Source organism: Castanea sativa, chromosome 1, assembly GCF_040712315.1.
Source record: "Castanea sativa cultivar Marrone di Chiusa Pesio chromosome 1, ASM4071231v1".
In the NCBI taxonomy this organism is placed as follows: domain Eukaryota; kingdom Viridiplantae; phylum Streptophyta; class Magnoliopsida; order Fagales; family Fagaceae; genus Castanea; species Castanea sativa.
The window spans coordinates 8,984,668-9,004,045 of NC_134013.1; the positions used below are offsets into that span (position 1 = coordinate 8,984,668).

Genomic DNA, 19,378 nt, shown 5'->3' on the forward strand with positions numbered 1-19,378 from the left:
TTTTTGCCATTTGGATGATTTGGAAAGACAGAAACCATCATGTGTTTAGGAATAAAACCTCGAACCCAAATCTGGCCAAAGAAATCTTGAACCGTGCTTTGGAGTTTGCCTTCTGTGCGTGTAATCAGCTAGTTCCCAAAAGGCTGATTTTGAAGAGTATAAGATGGGAGAAACCGAGGGATGGTTGGCTGACTCTTAATACTGATGGTTCAGCAGCAGGAGGATCTGGGATGGCTGGTGGAGGAGGATTAGTCAGAGATAGCAATGGCAATTAGGTGATAGGATTCGCAAGAAAGATTGGGAAAGCTTCCAGTTTCCAGGCGGAGCTTTGGGCTCTCCGAGATGGCCTTCTTCTCTACTTACAAATCCAAGCCCAAGCTGTGCATATTGAACTAGATCCAAAAGCCGTTGTTGAAGCCTTCAATTCGTGAAATTGTTCTGACACTACTGTGTCATCTGTTATGGAGAATTGCAAGCACTTGGTTTCCCAGATTCCCCAGACAAGGTTCAAACATGTTTATAGAGAAGCCAATAGATGTGCGGACTTCTTAGCTAAATTAGGCACTTATTTTATTGTGTTTTCTAGTCCGCTTGTGGACCTTTTTAGTTTTTGAGACTGAGGCCTGTGGTTTGGCTGTTAACAGGCTTTGTCCTGAATCTGTTCTTGTTGTTTAGTTTTCTTTAATACATTCCTTCTTTACCAAAAATAATCAAACAAAACAAAGACTAGAGGTACGTCTCAGTTAAAAGAAAACATAACAATACAAAACAGTGAGAGGAAGGGAGAAAGAGATAAAAGAGTTGTTTTTCAGAGCCACTACTTTGGAGATAGGGACAGACCTACACTAGGGCAGGGGGGCCATTGCCCCCCCCCCCCCCCCCCCCAAAAGTAGTGTATATATGTGTGAGGAAATTTTAAATTTTGGTCCTAATAGTCTCAATTAAAAAAAAAAAAATTTTGGTATATATATATATATATATATGTATATGTAATTTAAAAAATTAAGATTTGTCCTTAAATATATATTTTTGGATTTTCTCTGAAATAGCGTCGAGTTCCATTTTGATAAATGTGTTGAAATGTTTAAGAAACACTAATTTTATATGTTATACTTTGTTGACATTTTTATAATATCAAATGTTTAAGAAACACTTATTTTATATGTAGTAATTTTGTTAAATATAAAATAGATGTTAGTTTTTATTTTCATAAAAGAAAATTTTGTTTTAAGTTTTGGCCCCCCTGGATCGAATCCTGATTTGGTCCCTATTTGGAGAGATCAGATCACTCGTCAACTGGTGGTTGCAGCGGTCAGCAAAGCAGAATAATCACGTGATACATTATTGGAGTTGAAAATTTGGTAATTATATATGAGGTCACTAGAACACCACGTTCACATCTAAATTCTAAAGAGCAAGGACAATTATTATTATTATTTTTAAATAGTCAGTAGTAACGCATTAGTTAGGCTTATATATTTGAAGCTCTCAAAGAACAACGTCAAGTTCACAAAAGAAAGAGTGAGCTGAGTCAGCTAGAGTAAAAGATATGAATTTCAAGAACAAAGAATGCCTGTTGAACTTTATTGGCTTTTTGTTTCTTGTTGCACAGTGTCTTTCCATGGTCGAAGGAGAGGTCCATTACTATGAATTTGTTGTAAGTACTTACCATATTATATATAGTTGTTTTTTTATCTGCACTGACTATAATAGCAAAGTGTTTCCTGTTTTGGAATGATTCTAAGATATTGCAAAGTTTATAGTATAAGATTTATAAGTTGACATAATACTTATATTAATCACATGAAAAGATGCTGATTTTTATTTGTTATGTTATTGAAATTCATCAACTATGTTCATCATTACGTCAGTTTGTAACATTTTGTAGTAAAATTTGAAATAATTTTAACATTTTACTTTGCAATATTGTGGGTTTGAATGGATAAGCTTATCACTTGGAATGGAGAATAAAATTACAGTTTTAAAAACCGATACAGTGAAAGAACTGAAAAAAGGACTGGTTATCGGTTTTTTGTTAGATCGGGGTTCGACCGGTGGTCAAACCAGTGACGTCAAAAATAATTTAATTAATAAATAAATAACTATAAAAAGATAAAATTAAATAAATAAGAATATAGGTATAGCTACTGATATTTACTAAAAAAAAGATATAAAATTTTAAAAGTATTTTCATGTTAAATTTAACTCAAATTAAAAGAAAAATAAATTATCATTTTTTTAGAGAAAGAAAAAGAAGTTAACCTAAACAAACTACCAAAAAAAAAGTTTTGGTTTTAAAGTTTTATTATCATATATAATTTTCAGTATTTTTAGCAAAACCATTATTTAATTTAAAAGATATTTATCTATGTTAATATAATTTCACATCTATGGGCCTGTTTGGTCTCCTATTTCAAACTCACATTTTTACATTTTAAACAACATTACACATATATTCACACACATTTTCACTCACAAGTATTTCAAAAATCTCATCTCAAATTACAAAAATCTCATCTTAAACTACTTTACCAAACACCCTCTAAATATTTTTTCTAAAAAAATTGTATTTATTATAAAAATATTTTATGCTTGTCTTGAATATTGCAATAACTTTACTACGGTAAGAAGTGCAATTAATAGAAGCTCAAACCCCACTCAAACACAAGACCTGTCCTCTCTCTCTCTCTCTCTCTCTCTCTCTCTCTCTCTCTCTCCTCTCAACTCATTGGTGGCTCATTCTGTCGTCGGTGGCTCCTCTCCTCATCGGACTCTCCCTTTATATTGACCATCTCTCTGACCCACCATCTCTCCGAGCCTAGCATCTTTTCGAGCCTCGTTGGGTCATTCACCATCTCTCTCTCACTGTCAGGTAATTGATTCTATCACTAAGTTCTTTGCTTTTTCTATTTTTTTTTGTTTTTTGTTTTTTAATTTTTTTATTTTTATAACGGGTTTTGACAGAACATTGGTTCTAAAATATAATTTTTAGTTTGAGTATATTTTACTTTCTTACTTCAAATTCACACTGTACGTTGTATATACTTCAAAACTGATCAATGACTGTGGATAAGCCTTAGGGATCACATTTAACATGGAAAAATTTATTGATTTGGTTGCCTGGTTCTTCATTACTTCATTGTTCTATTGTTTCATTTTTGGAGATAACTATATACTGTTCTTTCGAGTTTAATGATTTTTTATTTTCAGGACACCTACACAAACTGAAAAAAAAAGAGACAAAAAGAAGTGCAATTAATTCTTTGGTTGATTGACCGGTCAAACCCACTTAAGACATATCACAATTTCACAAACGTATTTCTCAAAAAAAAAAAAAAATTGTCTGCCTCTCCCACCGAACCATCAACGTGGCAAGTATCCAACAACATTTAAAAAAGATGGTCCTGAGTCTCCTCTCCTTATCTAAGAAGTCCAAAAATAATTGCTCAAATCTCTGAGGGCGTTTGGATTCAACTTATCCTGTGTTTCAGCGTTTTTAGCTTTTTTTTTTTTTTTTTTTTTTTTTTTTTTTTTTCAGCCGTAGTTGTTGACTAATTTCTCATGAACAGTGCATCCGTGCACTATTTATGGACCTACAAATTTCACTTTTCAGCAACTTTTTCATTAAAAATAGGTCCCACGGCACTATTCACACATTTAAAAATTATTTTGCTACAGTGTTTTCAGTTTTTAGTTTTCAGCAATAAGTTCTATCCAAACGGACCCAGATCTATCTCTCACTCTGAACTGTTTGTCACTGTCTCTGTTTACTTTTTTTTTTTTTTTCGTACGTGCTCTGGTTCTTCAACGTTCAACCTCTCCCCTTTTGTTTTTCCTCTCTCCCTCTAGCCAATCCAAATCTTCCATAGAAGCTCACCCTCTCCTTTTTGTTTTTTTTATCTCTCTTCCTTCACTCGCCGCCGACCCATCAGATTTGTCCAGCCATCAGATTTGCCTAGCCACCGACCCATCGAAGCTATATGCTCGGTCAAAGCGGCAGTAAAACAGCACCATGATCGGCAACGGCGGGAATTCTGGGTTCATGGGTTTTGGATTACCGGGTTTGTGGGTTTCCGATATGTTTTTTTTTTTTTTGGCTGGTGTTTTTGGTTCTTCTTCGCATGGGTTTTTCTTTTTTAAGGCAGAGTGAGGCGGGATGATCGTGAGACTGAGATGAGAGAGTGATCCGATTAGGCTTAGGGTTGGTTTTTAGGATCTTATTGAGGACCAAAACGACGTAGTTTCAGTGGAAAAGTAAAAAAACCCCAACGGTCGTTAACCGGTTTGACCACGCCAGTTTTCGGTTCTCAGTTGAATTGGCCGGTTTTTACTATTTACATGTTTTAAACTTATTTTCGGTTTTTAACTATAACTGGACTGGATTAAAGACTGACTCCTGGTAAAACTAGCCGGTTCGGTTTTTAAAACTATGATAATAGCTTGATTTTTTTTTTTGTTACATTAATTTAATTATCAATATATGCTTCTTATTTTGCAGCTTGCAAAGAAAAACTTCATGAAGCTGTGTAACACATCAAGTAAGTTAGTTGTAAATGGCAGTATTCCAGGGCCAATAATACAGGTACACAAAGGGGACACAATATATGTCAATGTTCACAACCAAGGTTATTATGGGGTGACCATTCATTGGTAAGTTCAATCACTCTTTATAAATATGCGCGCGCGCGCGTGCGCGCACACACACACACACACACACACACACACACACACACACATATATATATATATCAAAACAGTTCTTTAACATGAGTTCTATGAACTCACATTCATAAGGGACAAAAAAAAAAAAAAAACCAAACATAACTAATGTAAGCAAAAATATTTTCATTACTCTATCTCTTACATAAGTACTGCACAACAAGATTCAAATCCTTGGATAATTTTATGGTTCTTATAGGCACGGTGTAAAGCAACCAAGAAATTCATGGTCAGATGGCCCAGAATACATCACGCAATGTCCTATTGAACCAGGATCAAACTTCACATATGAGGTCATATTTTCCACTGAGGAGGGAACGCTCTGGTGGCACGCACATAGCGATTGGACACGAGCCTATGTTCATGGTGCCATTGTTATCTTGCCTACTATTGGAACAACTTATCCATTTCCCAAACCACATGATGAAGATATAATCATTCTTGGTATACTTATATTTTTAAATCTCTTAATCCTACTAGATTTTAATTTAAAAAAAAAAAAAATTTCACGTCTGCCCAATAAAGTGTCAACATCATTTTGCTCTTATGGAAAAGATATGAATGTGATGCTAGTGATGTGAGTTAAAAGTGTGTATACAGTTATTAAATTTATATCTAACCTATATGTTTAGTCCAACATGCCCAATAAAAATGGCCCAAATCCAACATATCATATCAATCTAACATTATCTAAGACTTAAAAAAAAATATATATATATATATATAAGAACGGAAAAATAAGAATAGAAAGTAAAATTTCAAAATTGAAACTTGTAAGATCCACGTGATTGCCTTGGAAATAAAAGAGAGTTGATGTGGACAGTAACTCTACTTCTTATCCCAGCCATAACTTTTAACTTTCAACCATTTCTTATTTTTTATTTTTTTTTCTTTTCCTTACTTTTTCTCCTTCATCTCCTTCTCCACTTATTCGTTGGTTCTCTCTTTCTTCCATAAAATGTCGATTTGTCTAACCAAGCTTCAGTTATGCTCAACCCAACTAAAGCAGCACCGCTAGTTCCACCACCACGCCTCTGTTAACCTTTGGTTCATGGTTTGTTTGTTTATTTATTTATTTTATTTTTGATTTAAATGAAAAAATTGCAGAAGGAACCATTTTGGGCCGAAATACATTTTTCGACTAGAATGGCCAAAATGGGCCAAAATGGCTGGTACCTTCCGAAATGGTTGGTACCTTCCGAAATGGTTTGGTATTTAGAGCGAGACGAGATAGGGGGTGTTTTCTATACCGGAGTGAGTTTCGAAACGAAAAATACTGGCCCTACCAGCCGGTACAAAGTTATTAAATATGATTTTTGTTATTTTATAAGTTATCTTATAATTTATTATACTATTTTTGTAACAAAAATCTTAGCCTTACATGTTGTGCATTCATAATGTGATTTAAAGTAGTTTTTGTTCTATTATTTTAATATATTTTTTTTTTGTTTATTCTTAAGGTGTTGTAGTTTGACTCCCTCCGATTCAATCCACCATGTAGCTTTGGAAATTGTAACTATTTACAATGAATTGTATTGACTAATAAATCAAATTATTAAATTTATCTTAAAGAACATAAAATACAACACATGAGGAATTAGACTTAAATTTTGTCCATTATTAATTTTTTAAAATTAATACGTGATTGTTGATTAAACAATGTATGGCATGAGACTAATTCTAATATGTTAAAAATTCATGTTCAAATGAATCAAAAGCAAAATGAAACTTGATTGTCGAGAGCTCTGTTATTGGATGCATCATGCATGAACCCACTCTAAGCCTTCTCATATGTCCAAAAATCATGTGTCATATCTCTACAATCTCTACACCTTTATCTTTTCCTCTATATATAACTGCATGTATTGGTCAATGAATGAATAATATTATGCTAGTGTATTTCTGATTAAGTTTTGTTGAAAATGCAGGTTCATTGTACCGTGGAAATTTAAAAGCTGAATATGATTTCGACCTAATACATGGCAATGACAACCTGCCACACTCTATTGCTTACACCATAAATGGCGAACCAGGAGATTTGGGAGCATGCTCCAAAGGTACATATGATAGTATATTATATTTTAGATTTTATAGCTCAGAAATACTCTTAATTAAGATCTTCTAGAGTTCTTTAATTTTGATCATATATATTTCTGTAATAAAGGTTCAGATTAAATCATGTCATCAATCTATTAGCAAGAATCTTAAAATTATAATCTCATATTTAAAAGAATCAATTAAATTTACATGTCATATTTTGAATTTTTTATTTTATTTTTAAATTTTCAAAAATTGAAAAACTTAAATCCAAGACTCAGTCTTATTGTCGATCTCTCATCGGCGGCAAGTTTATGCTTCAGTAGTTTTTACTTCTTTCGCAGTCTCAATATCTCTCAATTTCACATAAATCTAAGATTGAAGTTGAATTAGCTTTCTTCTTTCATTATTAGTTTTTAATTTCCTGAAAATATGGATTTGCGTGTGCTAAATAAAATTTTCAGAAGAACAATAAGAGCTTAACTAAATGCACGCAGACTCAAATGAACTAGGCACAATAGAAGTATAAACACAGCTGTAATTAATTCTGAGTTTCAAGCATATAAAATTCTCCGAATTGTAATGTTTTCGAGATCTAATAATTGAGCACTAATTGCAACTAGGGATGACAATTTTTATCCATATCCATGAACTCACCCATTAACTATCTAATTTAGATAAGTCTTAACTCAATCCATTTGGAGGTATTTTGGTAATTTTTTTAGGTTTTAGAGATATTTTGGTCATTTTAAAGGTTTCATGGGTATTTTGCTCATTTTACAAATTTTGGGGGTATTTTGGTCATTTTAGAGGTTTCATGGGTATTTGTCTCATTTTAGATATTTTGATGATATTTTGTTCATTTTAGAGATTTTGGGGATAATTTGGATGTCCAAGGGTATATTGGTAATTTTGGAAGTGTAGGGGTATTTTGGTCATTTTGGATATTTAAGGTTATTTAGGTCATTTTGGAGGTTATGAGAGTATTCAAGTAGTTTTAGAGGTATCTGAGTCATGTTAGATAAATTGGTGGGTATTGGGTATAATTTATATATAAACGGGTTATAAATTGGTAAATGGTACATTACATACCCAACCCATTTATGATCCAACCCGCCCATTTGCCACCCCAATTGCAACACATTATGTCAATGTGGTATCCATTTCATTGATTAAAATGCAAGCACATAATAAGTATATATAATTTTATTTGTTATTTTTTTGAGAAGAATAAATAGATAATTTCATTGGAACAAATTGAAATTGAGATATATTTAGATAGAGTGAGAGAGAGAGGGAATGTTATGTGGGTTTGATGATTATGATCTAAGTGATTGGGTTGGGCCGGACTCCATCTTGATCCAAGTTCTCTATCGTTGTTGCTGTCGAGATCTTGCTCGAGACAGGCTTGTGCCATCAATGTCAGCACGACGGTGAGAGTAGAAGTGGAGAAGGACGAGAGGTACAATAGTGAAATTGGTTCTTAGAACTGGGTCTTTTCAAGTTTTTGAAAACTAAAATAAATTTAAAAAATTCAAAATCTAACATGTTAATTTTTTTTAATTGCTAATATTGCATCATTATTTTAAGGTTTTTTTTAATGGATTAATGACACGGTATAATCAACATAGGTAGTAAAATACGTTACGAGTTTAATATGACAAGCATACGGACGAGTATAGTTCGACATCTTTCAAAAGTTCGTTTCCAAAATTCAATATAAAAATATGGAAACAGAGAAAAAATGGTACGCATATATTATGGGTATGTTACATTTATTTTTTAAAAAATAGTAACAAAAATACGTAAACATTTACCATATCTTTTTTTAGATAAATACAATCATTTTTGTATCATAACCTTTTAACTCCTGTCAAGTGCGATTTAATCTTTAGAACATTCAAATAAAATTTAAATTTTTTGAGAACAATGCAAGAGAAATTACAAAATTTTTTATATAGGTCATATAAATTGATGCGTCACTAATTATAAAAAGTAATTAAATACTCATTATTATTTTTGTAAAACAACACCAATTACATTTATTGTCGCATCAATTATTAAGTTTTTGTAGTAAGAGTAGTGCTATGTTCACAACATTTTTCACAAGAATTTTATAACAAATCTTCGATGACAAGCTATTATTGGTGAGTGAAGAAGTGATGTTAATGGTGGGCCTAAATTATAACAAGCAACAATTTACTACTTAGATTTTGTTGTAAAAATATTGTATACATGGCATTCCTAGGTAATATGTGTTGCACTAGCTTTAGAGTATTTAAGATAATAATAATAATAAATCCTTAACACGGTTATTTTGGCACTAGGAACAATGACACAAACTTGGAATATGTGTTTTGTCAGGTCTATATTTTAAATATATTAAAAATCTCTTTTAGGGTCTGTTTGAGAATAACTTATTTAACTGAAACTGAAAACTTTTTACTAAAAATACTGTAGATAAAACTAAAAGTTAGCTGAAATAATATAGTGGAACCCATGAATAGTACCAAAAAGAATAGTACTAAAAGATGCAATAGGATCCATAAATAGTAACAAAAATAAGTTAAATAGTAAAATAAGTTGTTCAATATAAGCTTATCCCAAAAGCAACCTTAGGCTTATTTAGTATTGAACATTTATTCATTTTATTGAGATTTTTTAATATTTTATATTCCTTGTTTGATGCTACAACCAACAAGTTTCAATAAAAAAGATGATTTTTTAACATTTAACAAACTCGAATGTAACAAGCCGATTTTTACACTGTTCATATTTAACGCTTATTGTACATTTAAACTTAAAGTAACACGTTTAGTTATGTAGCTTTGCAAACAATACGTAGTTTTGCAAAATAGTAAGTAAGACACAAGTAACTTTAATTTTAACAGATGTACACGAACTGTTTGTGTACATTATGCATATTTACCAATTGTGATAATCAAAACTGTTTATTATAAAATAAAAGGTCAAGATTAGAATAACCTATGTGATAGAATTCCCTAGAATCTTAGTCCAAAATATCTACCCCGTTGGATCATTTTGTTACAAGAAAGTCTAAGTCTATGACAAAAATTTTACAAACTAAACTAATGGGGTAATAAGTAAGATGAGAAATGCTAAAAAAGAGATGGAAAATGCTAAAGGTACTACAAGTTTTGCTAAAGGTCTTTTTGTAGCAAAAAAAATATGGTAATGAATGTGATTGGTGGGTTTTAACTAGCCTATAAATATTCATTTGAATCACCTCTTTATAATTTGTGACTCATCAGTTTGTAAGCTCAATCTAGTAAACTTGTAGTACTTGCAACATTACTCTTATGTGGCGTTTGGTACGGGGGAATCCACATTACTCTTGGCGTCTAGATTCCTAGGAATGTGATTATTCCTATGTTTGGTTTCATTAGGAGTGTGAGATGATAATGTTTGGTTTATTCCCAGGAATTTTAAATGAATTATTTATTTTTCTCATTCTATCTTTAGATTTGAATGTGAACTACCAAGTCTTTAAAAAAAAATCTTCCTCTAAATAAATAATAAAAAACCAAATATAAACTATTAATTATGACAAATTCATTAAAATTATAGCCTAACATTTCAAAATGACAAGTATAATACAAAAATAACTATTTAAATTATTAAATACTTTTATTCTTAATAATAATTTTTAAAAGAGTTTAATTCATAACAAAACAACCTGACTACTTTTTTTTTTTCCACACGTGAAACCTAAATAAAACTTTGTTAAAGAATATATCAATATAGTTGTCTATCCTGTTTATATTATTTTGGCGGGAAAAGATAAAGATAAGGGGAAAAATATTGATAATTTGTTTTATATTTTATCTTAATTGCTTAAATGATAAGGAAAAAGAGTTAAAATGGTCAATTTATAAAAAATACAATTTCCTTTAAGCTTGGGAATTTGGATTCCCACCTGTTTTAAAGAGAATCCACATTCCTACTGAGAGAGGTTTAAGGGGGGAATCCAGATTCTCCTAGCATCTGATTCCCTAACGTGATTTGTAACCAAACATGAGAATCTTTAAACATTCCTAGAAATTCTAAAACATTACCCCATACCAAACGCCATATTAATGAGATTGTTTCACTTCAATAAGATAAAGAAGAAAATTTTACTATATAACCTGTACAAATTGATGTGGAAATGGATGTGATTGGTGAATGTTAAAAACATAATAAATGAATACCAAAATCACTTTTTTTTTCTTTTTCTAATTGGTGACACATTAATTTCTACCGTAGTAAAGATTATAGTATCAATAGAATCACTTGTAAGATAATTATGAGTATTTGAATTATTTTTTGTGATTAGTGACATGTTAGTTTGCAAGACTTATATAGTAAAATCTATAGTATTCCTGTCATCACCCTTTGTAGTATCCCTAGCATCTCTCTACTACATAATTTTTACAAGTTGACATTTTACTAATTATAAAAAAGTGGTTACATATTCATTTATTAGGTTTTTTAAGTCCGTGATCATATTCATTGTCATGTCAGTCTATAAAATTTATTTACTAAAATTTGAATATATATAATGTTATTCATAAATAAATCACACATTGGAATTAATTGAGTCATAATCTTAATGTTGTAGAAACAACATACCGTCGAGTGGTTGATCACGGCAAGACCTATCTTCTTCGTCTAGTCAACACAGTTGTGTCAGCAAATATGTTCTTTGCAATAGCTGAACACAACCTCACAATAGTTGGAATGGATGCAAATTATATCAAACCCATAACTACTAGTTACATAATGATGGGCCCAGGACAAACCGTGGATATTCTACTCACAGCAAATCAGACTCTTGGTCATTATTATATAGCTGCTCGACAACTCTGGAGCAACCAGGAGGCTGCTACAGATTTTGACCACTTCAATGTCACCGCGATCATCCAATACAGAGGAAACTATACTATTCCATTATCTCCTTCCCTTCCAAGTACACTTCCCAATTACAAAGACTTAACAGCTGCCAGAAAATTCTATGCAAACCCTTTTAGGAGCTTAGCAAGCAAAGACCATCCTGTAAATGTACCCTTAAACATAACCACCAGAATGTATATTACAGTTTCCATGGCTAAAATTGAATGTAAAAATACCACATGTACAACACTCGAAGAAGGACTTATATTAGCTGCAAGCGCGAATAACATAAGTTGGAATAACCCAGTTCATACTGATGTACTGCTTGCTTACTACAGGTTTTTTCCCCTCTTTCCCTCTTTTATTTTTTATATATATTTTTAATATAGATTGCGTTGTTTTTTATAAAGAACAAAGTATGTAGTTTCAATTCTTTTCCATTTCTTCCTTTATGATTGCAAGTGTAGTTTTTGGTAGCTTATTTTCATATTATTTATCAACAGATTAGTTTTTAGTAACTTTATGTTAAATGTATGACAAAAAAATAAAAACTGGTTTATTTTTAAAAGGATAAAAGTTAGATTATTATAATAAAAAAAAAAGAACAAAACCTTACGGACACTGCATGTCCTATGATGCCATAGTAGCGATAATTAAAAACTAAGAATAAAATACTATGACTTTTACTCAAATGACCATGTAGTGTTTGATAATCACTTGGTCCTCTTCCATGTAATCAATATATGTTTTAGTTATCCTTTTAAAGTTGTGATATTATGGTTGAGAGATTAATTTTTTTTTAAATTGTGTATTTTAATAAAGGACTTTTGCCAAACATCGCATAGATTACTGACTAGGTATGAATATTTTATCAAAATGCAACATGATTATCCTTCTACCATATATGACAATACATTTTGATATTTGATTATATTAAAATCTTTCATGCAGGAATATTAGTGGGGTTTACACTACAGATTTCCCAGACCAACCCCCTTATTATTATAACTTCACATCTTACCAACTTCCAGATGCTCTGGCAATAGCAAACCTTGGGTCCAAGGTGAGGGTGTTGAATTATAATGAAGCAGTTGAGATTGTTTTTCAAGGTACCAATATATTTCAAGGATCTAATCATCATCCAATGCATTTGCACGGGCATAAATTTTACGTGGTTGGAAGTGGTTATGTAAATTATAACAATGAAACCGACCCAAAAAATTTTAACTTGGTTGATCCAGTTAAAGTTAATACCTTCGTTGTGCCTAAGAATGGATGGCTTGCCATCAGATTTGTAGCAAACAATCCAGGCAAGTTATTTTATCACTACCTTATATGTTTAGTTTATATTATTATAAAAAGTGCATGCATTAGAGACACAACATTCGTTGGCTCAAGATCTTGTAGCCACAAATATAAAAAAAAAAAAAAAAAGGATAATTTTTTAAAATAAGTTTAAGGGGAAGATGGGATCAAACTTGTAGAAAAAAAAAAGTTGCTACTGACTTAAGGGGAGGAGAAGGGGGAGGGGGGGAAATTGAATCGCAAATGCATGCATTTAAAAATTGATCTAATTATCTGATTCTGGTTGGTCTAAGAATTGTGGATGTTAACATCAATAATATTTGGCAGGTGTGTGGTTTTGGCATTGTCATATAGATAGACATATGACTTGGGGTATGGCTGCTGTTTTTATCGTAAAGAATGGAGGCACTACGGAGACAAGTATCCGCAAACCTCCTCCTCACTTGCCTCCATGTAATGTTCCCTTAGAATCGCGGGTCCAAAACAATGATGGACCAGATGGAAAAGAATATCAGACAATTTTTATTTAAATGGATTGATTTACTTTTTTATTTTATTTTTTGATGAATGTATGGATTGATTTACTTATGTAATAAGTTTATCGAACATTGTATTGCCTTAATTATTTGTACTTCCTAGTCAAGAGAAATTATTAAATAATCTCAAAGCAATGCTCCTTCATTTCACATAATAGTGAATCTCAATAATTAAGTTTATAGTGTGATGCACTGTTCATGTGCTCATGCTCCTACATGACTGGGTATACACATACACACGCTTGGAGCTTGATGCCATGAGTTGGTAGTTTCTCCACATGTACATGCCTTTGCTCCCATGGTCACATGTTTCATCTACTTTCCCTTGCCTCACATGACACATGTTAGGTTTTAAGTTTGTAATGTTTGCAAACCATAACAAAAATTTAGTCTCATTGGTTTAGAATGGTCTACATTGAAGTCCATGACAAAAAACTCATGTTCGGGATGAAAAAAATGAGTTACAATATGTTTCATTCGATTGGTACTCAATTGATCGAAAGTCATTTGATTCGTATTCGATTGGTACTCGATCGATCAAAAGTTGCATATCAGCAAAAAATCAGTAAACGTAAAAAGCCCATAACTTGACCGTTTGAAGCCCAAATTGCAAGCTGTTTTTTCCAGTATTTAAAAGACATTATAAGCCAACCCTAGAGAGGTTTTTTTAGAGGTTTTTAGAGAGATTAGAGTGCATCTTGTGCCTCTTTTTTATATCTAGGGTTTTGTACCCAAAAACTCTCTAAAGTCTTCTACCGGTGTTATTCCTTGAGGAATCTCAAGATCCGGTGTTGTAGAAGTTGCTGCATACAAGATCAATATCTGAGGAAATCCAAAACGTTTGAGTGGAGTCTCAAAGTCACAAGTGTGGGTGCTTTTGTTGCAAAGATCTAATAGAGAAGGAATCTGTGGATTCGGAGCTTGCACATGGTCGTGTTAGTAAGTTCTACATAGGGTAGCAATAAGATGTTAGTGTTCTAAATCTTATTGTAAACTTCAATTCTCTATAGTGGATTTGCTTTTTACCTTGAGGATAGCTAGGTTAAATCTTTCCCAGATTTTTTACCGTTTTGGTTTTCTTGGGTGATCATATCATTGTGTTCTTTATTTTTCACTGCTTTACATGATATGACTTTATTGTTTTAACCTATATCTGAATAATAAACCTAAGTAATCACTTGGTTAATTAATTAGGTTAAACAATCTAGTTTATAGGGGTCTAAAACTTTACAACACATAGACTCACACCCATATCACACCCATGCTTTAGATACAAGTGCACACCTTTTGAGTCATTAGGATAGCTTATTTTCCATCTAGTTGAGCAATGATATGAAGGCTAGTTACGACTGGGCAAACTTAGAGTGCTTAACCTCTTCTCATCGTGTATCATAACTTTAGACCTAGTTTGATAGAAAGACCTTCATGAAGTCATGTTTTGGGTCTTGAACCTATAATCAGGTGGTGACTCCTTCATCTCTTTTTAAGAGGCTTTGTGTACTCTTAGGCTCGTGTTAGTTTTGAATCTAAAACCACTTTTTAGGAAGATTGAGTACTGCGTATCCCACTTTTGCGAGAAGAAACTGACATACCGATCTTTCACAAAGGGGATACGAATCATGAAACTTATAGGTTGCTAGGCTAAATATGCTTTAATACCATGTTTTGGAAAAAAACATGTATCGAGTTTCTTACGTCTAAACCCTCACATGTTATATATACACACACACTCTCTCTAATTTATTGTATTGACCCTAGATATATACTCATTATAATATAATATAATTATTAATTTTTCTTTCAAAAAAATTATTTAAAAAAAACCATGAACCCAAAATCGAATTTTCTCAGATATTTAAATCCCATCTAATCAACCCAAGAAATATTTAAAAAAAAAAAAACAGCAACCCAATACCACAAATACACCAATCATAAAGCCACCCAAACAGCACCCATTATCACTGAGTTCAACCACCAAACCTCCAACGACTCGTTACCAATGACACAGTGACAAGTGACAACAAACCTGATTCTAGGCAGTGACTAAGGTTGAGGTTGGTCTTGTTGTCAAAAACCATGCATCCGATCCATACACATGGTGCAAATTACCTGGAAGGACTAACGGTAACAACAAATGTGGGCATAACAAGTCAAACTTGAAGACCAAAATTTTTGCTCTTTGTTTTCAGTTGCAAAATTATTGATAAGGATAATTCTAGAAGGATGTTAAAATCATTCATGTAAGACAAAGCCGGCGTTCCCAATAAACTCGTCAGCCCTATTTGTGCTTTCATAGACATAGACGCCCAAGCAGCACCCATTATCATTGAGTTCAACCACCAGACCTCCAACAACTCGTCACCAATGACACAGTGACAAGTGACAACAAACCTGATTCTAGGCGGTGACTAAGGTTGAGGTTGGTCTTGTTGTCAAAAACCATGCACCCGATCCATACACATGGTGCAAATTGGATGGAAGGACTAACGGTAACAACAAATGTGGGCATAACAAGTCAAACTTGAAGACCAAAATTTTTGCTCTTTGTTTTCAGTTGCAAAATTATTGATAAGGATAATTCTAGAAGGATGTTAAAATCATTCATGTAAGACAAAGCCGGCGTTCCCAATAAACTCGTTAGCCCTATTTGTGCTTTCATAGACATAGACGACTCCACCTCAAGGCCAACAACTCCATCTTAAGATCAACGACAGCTGTATAAGATGACCAGAACGCCTAGACGAGGTAAGAAGATGACGAAAGGAAGCTGACGGGAATAAAGAAACCTTTGACGGGTCTGACAAGACCTTGCTTGGCTTCCACGCATAAATATATAAGGAAACATCTTACACCCCATGGTTAACCTTAATCGAGAGGATTCCTACAAGGAAAGGATCTCACAAAATACGTTTATTAATGAGAATCTTCCCTACAAGGAAAGGCCTTCTCCACCAAGGAATGAATGTTAATTCTACACTACTATAAAAACCCCAAAGGCCTCACAAATCAAGGTACGCATAATTCTCTTCAACTCTTGCACTCTAGAGCAGTGAAAGTTTGATAGGCCAAGAATGTATTGACCCCTTGTGATGAATTAATTGATTAATTAGCCAAGGTTATTAATTAACTAATTTAACATGCAAACGTATGGTAGCATAAACAAATCACCAATTAACTAAAGTGCAGCGAAAAATAAATTGACACGGTGATTTGTTTATGAATAGGGAAAACCTCCGAGGCAAAAACTTCACCGAGTAATTTTAAGGTTACCACTCCCGAGAATTCACCATTATCACAGCAAGTAGTTACAAGTAAAGGAATCCTAGTACCTTATACCAACTTATAGTTGAACCCTTACCCCAATACCCAATTGGACTTGTTTTGTAGTGACAATCTCTCCTTTTCAATGCACGGCTCCCAGTACGTGACTAACCAATTGCGCGGATCCCAGTACGCGACTTTAATCACCAACTAGAGAAGAATGTTGGCTGCAAAGTTCTTCTGTTCTTCAACATGAAGATCTTGAAGTTGCTTGATCACAAAACCCTACGATGTACAAAACACAGCAGCTTCTCAAGAACTAGAGCAAACTAGGTTTTTGGTTACACTGGATGAATTATACAGTTGTGCAATTGTGCTTTTAGCTGTGTGTAACCTGATACGGCCCTTAAAGTAATCCTTTTATATGTCTAGGGTTATGAGAAAAGAAAGCCCAAACACATAATCACGAATTGGAGGAAAAACAGACTCAAAAATATGAGTTTCACAAACCTCGACAGATACCCTATCTGTCGAGCTGTTGTCGAGCCACGGGCTAGAACAGCTGTTCAAGGCTCGATAGATGGTAGTTGTCGAGTTTTAATGAACAACACTTTTCACACTTGAATCTTGAACAGACTTGCATGGCTTTAACACTTGGTCTTGAAACAAGGTTTCTTGAAGTATTAAATACATCCTAGATCTACCCAATTACAGGTAAAGTGCGTTTTATCAAAGGATTAGTCAATTACATAAATAGTAACATATGTTCCTAATATTCAATCACATATGTCTTAACACTCTCCCCCTTTGGCAATCCGTGACAAAACCACAACAAACAAATGAATATATGAGAGGAATCATAAATCACTCGACTCATACTCACTTGTTGAATACAATAAAATCTACCCTAAAACAAACTCTTGAAAAACTTTGCAAGAAGAGAATTTATGGCAAGGAAGACTTTGACTACCTATATTTATGAAACACTTAAAAAAAACTCATCAAGGCATCTTTGTGTGAAACAGAAATAAAAGATTGCATACAATAAATAAGAAGCATGTGCATAAAGAGAGAAAAAAAACAACACATGTAAGGGTAGGTGAACAAAATACATGTAACAACATATAAAGAAGGCAAGTACAATGTATGTCAAAATGGTCACAAGACCCATGTACAAGAGATAATGTATCTAAAGTAGAAAGAAAAGAAAAGATATAAGTATTCTCACTATATCCCTCAATATAAACACTCAATATCAACACTCCCCCTAACAAAAATCTCCTATATTAACTCTCCCCCTAACTATGACTACTCTCATAACCAAAACTACTCCCCCTTTTTGTCACGAGTGACAAAGGGTAAGAGTGGCAAGTAGACATCTCGTTAGCACTGGAGAAGCTAGCATCACCATCATCCTCATCCTCGGAAGTAGTAGCATCATTAGCATCATCCTCATCCTTAGAAGCCTTTGGAGTAGGCAGAGGAGAAGCAACAAAGCCACCCATGACCGCCTGCCGTCGTGTAATACGACCAACACAGGTGTTCACCTGACACAAATCATCACTAAGAGTGTCGAGGCGAGCATTCATGTGCTGAAGCTACGCTATGATGTCCTTGAGAGTCACACTACTCGTAGAAGAAGAGGAAGCGGATGTGGATGGAGCGAAAGGAGTGGGAGGAGCTACTGACCCAGACCACCTCGACCGAAGCTGTGCCTTACTCCGTTTAACGGTAGCGGCATCTATAGCACCCATAGTAGAAAAGTGGTCGGACATGGGAAAGGGAACAAAAAAATGGCGTAAGAGCCTCGTGATAGAAGAAGGGAAGATGAGCTTATCACGAGTCTCCGTATCCCTATACACATTTATGATAGAAAGAATGAAATGAGAGGGAAAATCTATACTAAGATACTCAAGGAGAAAAAGAAAAAACCGAGCACGGGGCTCTGTAATAGAGTTATAATGAGATAAGGGATATAACACAAAAGTCATGACCATGTTCATGAACCTAGGACCTTTAGCAAAGGTCGAACAGTAAGTAAACTGACGCTCACCTCAATCAGAAGGGCGCTTATAGAAAGCAGACATAAGCTTGTCTTTAGACACAGTCTTAAGATGATCACAATTAGGGTGGTTAGGATGCGCTACCTTAGGGACATGGAGCACGTCGGCTACAAGAACCGGAGTGACCACAATGTGCGTACCTCGAACGCAAGTGGAAAATTGAGGTACTAAATAATCAAATCCATGCATATTGGAGTAGAACTCCTGGATTAGCACGGATGGACAAGTGACCAGGATGTCACACAGTGACTCCTAACCCTTACTGTGAATGATAGTGGGTAGGTCAGTGTTAGAGAAGTTTGACAAAATGACGTGGCGTTTCGAATGAAAGCCTCGTCGTGAAAAGTTCTTAAAGAAGTCTGATTTGGCCTTCTCATCACGGAATCGGATGTGAAAGGGAGTAGGATTGGAAGAAGTGGATGCCCCGGAATGTAGAGGGTTCCAGGACGGAGTAGATTTACGTTTGGGTGCCATAGAAGCAGACTAACACAAACAGAAGAGAGAGAGGGAGATGAAGATAATCAGAAAAGTCCCAAGCAGTTCAAATATATCAAAGTACAGAAA

General features: G+C 33.7%; 1 protein-coding gene across 1 annotated transcript; it reads left to right on the forward strand.

The window, feature by feature from the left end:
• Positions 1–1,476: 1,476 nt before the first annotated feature.
• On the forward strand, positions 1,477–13,640 carry LOC142633563 (laccase-14-like). The gene is made up of 7 exons (XM_075807811.1): positions 1,477–1,657; positions 4,499–4,650; positions 4,919–5,163; positions 6,648–6,776; positions 11,378–11,987; positions 12,601–12,959; positions 13,282–13,640. Exons 1-7 carry the CDS (start codon positions 1,550–1,552, stop codon positions 13,482–13,484), a joined length of 1,806 nt encoding a protein of 601 aa, XP_075663926.1. The 5' UTR covers positions 1,477–1,549; the 3' UTR covers positions 13,485–13,640.
• The last annotated feature ends 5,738 nt before the right edge of the window (positions 13,641–19,378 follow it).